Here is an 8,111-nt window from a genome sequence, read left to right as displayed (position 1 = left end):
CAGCAAGCCTCTCTAAGCTTTTCTGAATAAAAAAGGGAGACATTTGCCCTAAAGATTTATCGGACAGTGAATGCAGGATCAGGAAGTGAGGTACAGGTGTACTTTGTGATGAAGACCGCTGATTAGAGTCTTCTAAGCATGGTCGTTTACCGATTAGCAGAGTTTTAACATTTTTTTATTTGGATTGGGGGGATCCATAATTAAGTGCCCCACTGACCCCACCCGCCATAGAGTCCTACAAGTGGATGCACTACAATGTCAAACAAGGACACAGCAGCAACGCCAGTGTTACATGAGTACTATACCCAAACATTAGCATCACACACGAATGCCCAACACTGGTACTCAGTTGACCCTAGCCCGAGTGGACCAGCCGACTGACCCTGGGGGGGGGCCACCCGTCTACGGGAATTCAAGGCCAGAGCCCCAGACACCACTCAACCACCAGGATCCTCTTCTCCACCTTCACGGTTCGCCACACATGGCAAACACATGGGTGGATGTTTAAATCCCAGAGGAAGTAACTGAAAATACAGAACCTTCACTGAGAGATCCCCTCACAACGTACAGGAATCAACATCAAGGGGACACTCTTGGAAGACTGAATCAGTCTCATGCAGGGTATACTCTTTGTTCGGGTGGAAGTATGAAAACAGGAAGTCAAAATGAACCAATGTGTCACAAGGATGGGTGGAGAAAGACATGACCAAACAAGTAATTGCACAGAACAGGTCAGTTGGACACGAGATGTAGTGTGACTAGGGCAATAATCAAACTGTATGGTTTGATATGTGTTCTGTTGTATAAGTTACTTCCCTTACATAGTCTCTTCCTGTTGCATAAAGAGAACACTTTGCCCCCATCTGGCTGGCCAAACCCCTGGGAAATTGGCATATCATATAATAAAGGGTGACCTGCACTACACTAACATGGAAACCTCTGCCCAACTTCCCATTGCAATGTATTGTCCATTCGGACTATCTTCAAAGGGATTGCACAATCAGTAAGGAACTCTCCAAGTTGACAACTCCATCAGTTAGGAACTGACAAAGGAATTTGCATTGGGGAGACAATGGAGAGTTGTCAAGACCTGATCAAACCTAACAATTGCAAGGGTCTTTTACTGGAGAGAGTGCAATTGGTTACCATGAAGCCTAATTTGAAAAGTCAGCATATGCAAGCCAAGGAAGTGGGCAGACATTCACCAGTTGCTAGCTTTTTCCAAAATAGTCCATGGAAAGTGCTGTCTGGAATGGACGATGAAACCTCTAACTCAACAGTGGGCACACTTTAGTTGTCAAGGCAGATGGGTTTAACATTTTTCACTACCCCTGACACGATGTAGATTTAGGGAAGTAAGTATATCCCATATACTTAGTATACTTACTAAGCTTGATAAATTATAGTGGAATTCTTTGGTATGGATATGATAAATTTTCTGATGCATAAAAGTATTTTTAATCTTAAAAATACTTTTATGTTCATTACATGATGGACAGTCAACACTTGAAAAGACAAAAGGCAGGAGAAAAACATTACTTAATAAATCTTAAAACTTAATAAATGGTTATGAGGCCTGTCCCTTCGACCAAACCCATGCTGAGAGAGTTGAATGATTCTGCAAAGCATTTTTTGTCAGACTTTCCAAAACTTTTCCCATAACTGATGTAAGACTAATGGATCTATAATTACTAGGACAGTTTTTACCAACTCCCTTGAAAATAGGAGTTACATTAGCTAACTTCCAATTCTCTGGTCCCTGCCCACTATTCAAGGACTGACAAAAAATAGTAGCAGGTGGCTCACATATACTATCTTTAACCTCCTTCAAAACCCTTAGAGAAATAATATCTGGCCCAGGAGACTTATCGTTCTTTAAAATTCACTTAGGTGTCATTTAACTCAAAATTAGTGACATGCAAACCTCATAAGCAAATGTGAGAGAGAGACGAAGTTATTGCATGTGTGGAAGTGAGGTATCCTGTTTGGTGATTGCTTATGAACTTGTGACCTAGAGATTGCGAGTAGAACACCCTAATCACCAGGCCATGAAATGCAATGTTCACAGATGATAAAATCATTGAACAAAGTTATATCGTTAAAGTGGAAATGTTTGCATACATAATACTTTTTTCCATTACATCACTACATTAATCCAAAAGTCCATTTGAACAACTCAATGAACATGAGATTAATTCTCTACCTGAAGCTCTGGAGATGATTCTTCACTTGGTAATGAATCAATTAGAACATCAATGTCTTTAGCTGTCCTTGCTATAAGTGTAGCAAATAGCTGAGCATAGTCTGAAATTAAAGAAAAATTTTTAAATTATTGTTCTTAAAAATTATATTTTTCAAACTTTTCATTACAAACTAAAACACTTGATTTCTTTGGTTTGTTTCTGATATTCACATAAAGCTACTCAAGGGCTATCTGCTAGCCATTTCAAATTTGAACTGATAGCCTAGAGGGAAGGCAGCTAATTAACAGCAACCACAGTCAACTCTTAGGCTGCTTTATCCAACCAAATGAAGGAATTTGACTGTCACCCTTATAAGTACCCATGGCCCCAAAGGGTGGAGCATAATTATTTTTCTTGTAGTCACAGAATGCGAACAATGGACCTACAGATCTATAGTCCAGCATGCTAACCACTGTGCCACACTCAGCCTGTGACTCCTTTTTTTTTTGCTATTTTTCACACGTAGGTCAATGACTAAATTTTAATTACAAAAACAATGATTTGCCAATATGAACTGTATTATCTAATAAAACTCAAATATAACAAATGCAATATCTATGAAAAGTGATTGTTTTATAATAATTTCTAGCCTGGTAAAATGCTGCAAGGTTATTTTAAACAACACCCCCCCCCCCTCAAATTCTACTGTAGTTTTGGTTTACATACATTATTCGATACTTTTAGCAATCTTAAAAATAAATGTTCAGATTTGTATCTGTGTTTGGTATAATTCAGGGCATGGCTTTTGACACTGCACAAGATTTAATTAGAGAATCTTGCAGAACCTGTAAAATTTAACAAGAATCTTTGCTCCATTAATAATATACATAATATACATAGTAATCAACTAGGCATATACAAAAGTTGTTTGCTGGTCTGCTTCAAAGTGGATAACAGGAAATTAAGCTTAAAGTATCAAAATTCATTAGCCAAGAAGGAATATTTATTCATTCATTAAGATGCTACATTGTAAAATAGTTTCACAAATTATTTATAACAGAATAAGTAATTTATCATTCATCTCTATTATATAGTATTAGTTTGTCTTATCTTAACATTTGTGGTTAGATTCTATATCCATCAGTACAATTTTAAATACGACTGGAAAAAAGTTTTAATGATGCACCTGTACTTGTGATTTTGTAAACTAGTAATTACTGCCTAATGCATAAAAATGCCAAAATACATCAGGAAGCAGTATAGTTACAATCACTGTTTTATATCTCTGTACAGGTAAAAAAAAAAAGCCTAAATTAGCACAATTGTTTTTCCAACCATGTAGCTCTTTCCTTGAAGAGATCACAACTACAAAAACATGTAGTCAGATATTTTTATCAGTCTGTTTCAAAAATACATTGTGATAAGTAAAACCTATTTCTTAAACCTTAATTGAAGTGTTGCACATACATATATAAAGATCAAATTAAAGCACACATACATCATCCATAAAAATTTAGAACTACACTTACACATAATTCACAATAAAGAAAATTAAATAATTTGAATAGCTGAACTGTCTCAACAAATAAGAAGCTCAATTTCTAGGCTTATATGAAGAACATAAACACAAATAACAGAAACAAACTTTTTGGTATGTACAGGAATTAAAACAATTCTCTAGAAAAAGGAAGTTATATAATTATTGAAAAATGCTTAAGGTAAGGAGGAGGTAAGTTAGCCATGAGATTTTTACCTGCTAATTAATCCAAAATCATTATATGTCAGTAAAATAGACCTTTCCAGGTCACGTGATTTCCAGGAAATGCAACATTGGCATCCACCATGTTGGACATCAAGCTGTCCATTATTTCTGATGATGGTAGCAATAAAGTTGAAGGTATATGCTATGAATCTTTAAACCAAAGCCAAAATAGTTTACGAAAATAGGTTGAGATAAATATATATGGGTAATTGTTGTTTTTTGATAAATATATTATTCCAAAAATGACCTGCATGACTATTCATGCCAGTGACTTGTCTGTTGATGCAAACTCAAAACTTAACCAGTTCCTAGAATTTGAATATTGTGATATTTATATTTATCTTGTTCAATCTACCTGTAGATGGATAAAAATTCTTCTCAGTTTTTATGGGTGTCAGACATGAAAGTGAAAAAAATTGTGGCTGAAGGAGATCATGTTTTTGTAACTGCTATGGTTGTTTTAATTTACACTTTTTTATCTCCCATAACTGATACCATGAGTATAAAACTTGTGCTAACCACTGAGTATTAGTACTACAGGTTAGCCCAAAAAAAGAATAACATACATTCATAACTAGCCAAAAAAATACACCAAACAAAATAAACAAGGCCAAAAGCTCTTTAATTTCACCATATAATACCCCATATTCTGTATAATGCAATAAAATAAAAGATGACAGCATAAATATGTGTTGTAACCAAGGAACACTGAACTGTACTGACTGATGCAAGCATCATTTTAAGTTTTCCTTTTGGAAATTATACCCTAAAATGCCACAGCTTAATGTTGAATATTAGTTTTCTAGTGGAATATTATTTCATGAGTAAAGCATCTGATAGAAATAATCAGTCAAGTGTAAATCGGACACTTAAGCAGAAGCATCTGGAAGCATGTAATTGAGAGTAATGGCATTTTTAACATATCAAATAATGTAAATTTGTATAAAACTGTTACATATTTAAGTAAGGTGTAAACAATAAGACTTCAAAGATTCATATTTTATATAATGATTGAAACAGGAAGAAATAACATTTTTATAAGTGTATGTTATTCTTATTTGGGTATTCTATTTTTTTGGGCCACTCTGCATTTATTCATTGTGATGTTCCCACATAGAAAACAATACAAAATTCCCTGACTTTTTCTTAACCAAAAGTCAATTTTTCCTCACCAGTAAATTTGAATCAAACTGACAAAAAAAAACACAGTTTACGATGAATAAATATTAACAATCACACTTAAGCCCATCTTTCACTGACATGGAATAAAAATTAGAGTTGGCCTCCATATACCTCCCTTTACAGCTAAATCAAACTATCTTTACATTCATTTGTAAATACAATGCACAATCAATTTTTTTATAGAAAAGTACCAATTGCTGGATGTGACATCATATATTATTGCAATATCTGTTTGTGTTTGATGTTATATAAATATAAATACACCAGAACCTTCATGTCGTGGTTGTGGCCTAGTACAGGAGATTCAGAGTCTGAAAACACAGAGATTTGGACTTCGTTCCCTTTGCCTGGTGATATAGCTGACATTAGTGGAATTGCCAGAATGAACCATAACCACCCATCCCCACAGGAGCAGGAGGAAATGATACAGAGCCCGATGAACAGATGAGACTTGGGATGAAGCAGAGGAATGGGAACTCCCACCATAGTCAAGTCCCTGTCAAGTCACCAAGCAAGGTCAGCCCTCATACCAGGTGAAAGGGATGGTTCAAGGGATTGTAGGAGAAGTTCTGCTGATCAAGAAGCATCTAATGAAGGGAACGTAAACCCAGTTAACCCAAAATTTGACAAATCTAATCCCCAATTAGATGTGACTAGTATTAAATAAAGAGGAACTTACAAAGTGAAAAGAAGTAAAAAATAACAAAGCAACACACCCAAAAAATTGGCCGAAGTTACAAGTACCCAAACAGTAACATGTAAAACCCATACGTATACCAAACATTAAGCAAAAATAAAGTACTAATCAAATACCAAATGACAATTTAAACTAAAGTAACGTAGATGGTAAAAGAATTATAAAAATCTAACTTGCCAAATACTGAGCAGATGAAAGATCTAAATTATTGAGTGCAGAAATTAGGTCCATCCACACGAGCTCACATAAACTCGATAAACATGGGTATATATATCTACTGGGAGTGAGGAATACATCCTCAAAAACTTACTACATATCTCCTGACAAAAAAGAACAATACCTAACCCAGCAGATTACATGGAGGTATGATAGCAGGTGAAAAGTGCCATAGAAAGAAATATCCACTAAGTAGTTATATCATTCCTCACAAAAAATCATAATGTGAAAGAAAAAAATTGTTGGCCAAATGCAAAACTTGAACTCCAAATGAACTAAAGCCTGTGTTTTTCCAGCAGACATCATCAACTTTGAGATCTGGGGACTCATGTCAGAACTGTCGCGGGAATTTCAACATACACCATATTAAATCTCAATTTCATATGAACAAATTAGAGTTCAGAAAACAAAATATTTCTAAAGCAAATGAGTAGAAACAATGGAAATAAAACACAAGAAGTCGAAACTTGAAGTTGAGATTAATATAAATTTATGATCAAGCACAATCAAAATTTTGTAGTCACATGAGTTAAAACATACATCTATACACTACAATGCCAATCGAGAAAGTGAAGGTTGTTCTAGAATAATAGAGGGAGCTACCTGTGCTAGTACAGGTGGCATGGTATGATTGGTGACACAAAAATAAAGGGGTATAATAGACTGGTGTGCTATTAGCAAAAATGTTTTCAAGCAATACATAGAGGGCAAATTAAGGTCAAGATAGCTTTGGATGAAAGGAGGTAGTACTGTTTCAGAATTACCAGACTTCCTGATGGTTTATTAAAGTCTTTCCTTGGTAGATTAAAATTTGAATTTACTATCACCAGTAGGTATTACAATGAAATAATTTTTCAAAGTTCAGATATACGGCTTATTACAATCACTCTGCTGTTCAAAAGTGGGTAGTGTTAAAGCGTTAAGATGCACATAACAAAGTAAACATTTGGAATAAAAAAATGAAATCCAGAATCAATGCAGTCAACATTCTCTGCATAGTTAAATCAGAAGTAACTTACATATACACACTGGCTAACATATTATTCTTCATATATTTGTAGTACCAAACATACTATACAAACCTCAGAGTTCTACAAAAAGCAAAACCAAGCAGCTTTTTGTACACGTCTTTTCCTAAGCTTCACCCATTACCAAAATAAAATAAAATAATTCAATACCACATCCAGCAGCTAAAAGGAATAAACATAAACAATGCTACATGCTGTATTAGTTGGAAAAGGATCCCCTCTTTTTAAACCACTAGTTGAAGAAAAAAGACTAGTAGAAGAAACTATACACTAGCTATCAAAATAAAATCAACCTGTTAATGAACCCTATTGCCATGGGTCAAACACCATGTCATCATGCTTCTTGACTTGCATTCAAAACCTTATTGAACTCCTATTTTATGAATTTATGTCAATAAGTTTGATATCAAATTATAGATTATAATTCAAATTTTAGTATTAAACATTAGTTAATTTCTTAATTTAAAAGTAAATAGTAAAAGAACACAACTAAATATCGATTTCTGTGTGTCACTTGGTATACTGAATGCAGCATTGATTCAAATTATATGTTTGTGATGTCTAAATACAAAGTCTATTGTTTCGTACGAATTAGGAACTCAAATGACATGTGAATAACCAATCAAAAGTTCAGAATGTCCTCCACATGGTTCTCTGAGTCTTTGCAAATTATTTGCATGGGAAATCCTTTCTTTTCACTCTGGATTTGAAGAGGGTAAGTTGACACTTTTGTGTGCTCAAAATTTCATATTTTTTTAGACCCAAGTACAGCCTAGTTACAAAGTCTGATAAATTATAGTGGAATTCTATGGTACTGCTACAGTAATTTAGGATTTTTGGTCATTTCAAATATATATATAAAACAAAAAAATTATTTCATTTCACATCCTCCACATGCAAAATTTGATAAGGCTAAGCAACTTATGGCAAGCAGCTAACGAGTACAGAGTTTGTAACTAGAAGAGATAATTGTTTGCTATACTTCTATATTTACTGTTCTATGTTTTAAGAAAAATAAGTTTAAGAACTTATTTGTAAATAGT

At 34.3% G+C, this 8,111-nt stretch overlaps 1 protein-coding gene across 1 annotated transcript in view; it reads right to left on the bottom strand.

Annotated features, from left to right (window-relative positions):
- Positions 1-8,111, bottom strand: part of LOC106465631 (mediator of RNA polymerase II transcription subunit 21-like) — a 44,356-nt gene that overhangs the window by 13,631 nt on the left and 22,614 nt on the right. The window contains exon 3 of the mRNA XM_013925865.2: positions 2,204-2,304. Coding sequence (XP_013781319.1) covers positions 2,204-2,304 — 101 coding nt within the window. The remainder of the gene's footprint in view (positions 1-2,203; positions 2,305-8,111) is intronic.

The sequence above is a fragment of the Limulus polyphemus genome, unplaced genomic scaffold (assembly GCF_000517525.1).
Source record: "Limulus polyphemus unplaced genomic scaffold, Limulus_polyphemus-2.1.2 Scaffold2005, whole genome shotgun sequence".
NCBI classification, from domain to species: Eukaryota; Metazoa; Arthropoda; class Merostomata; order Xiphosura; family Limulidae; genus Limulus; species Limulus polyphemus.
The sequence above is the reverse complement of the archived record's forward strand: the minus strand, read 5'-3'. Positions and strand labels throughout refer to the sequence as shown.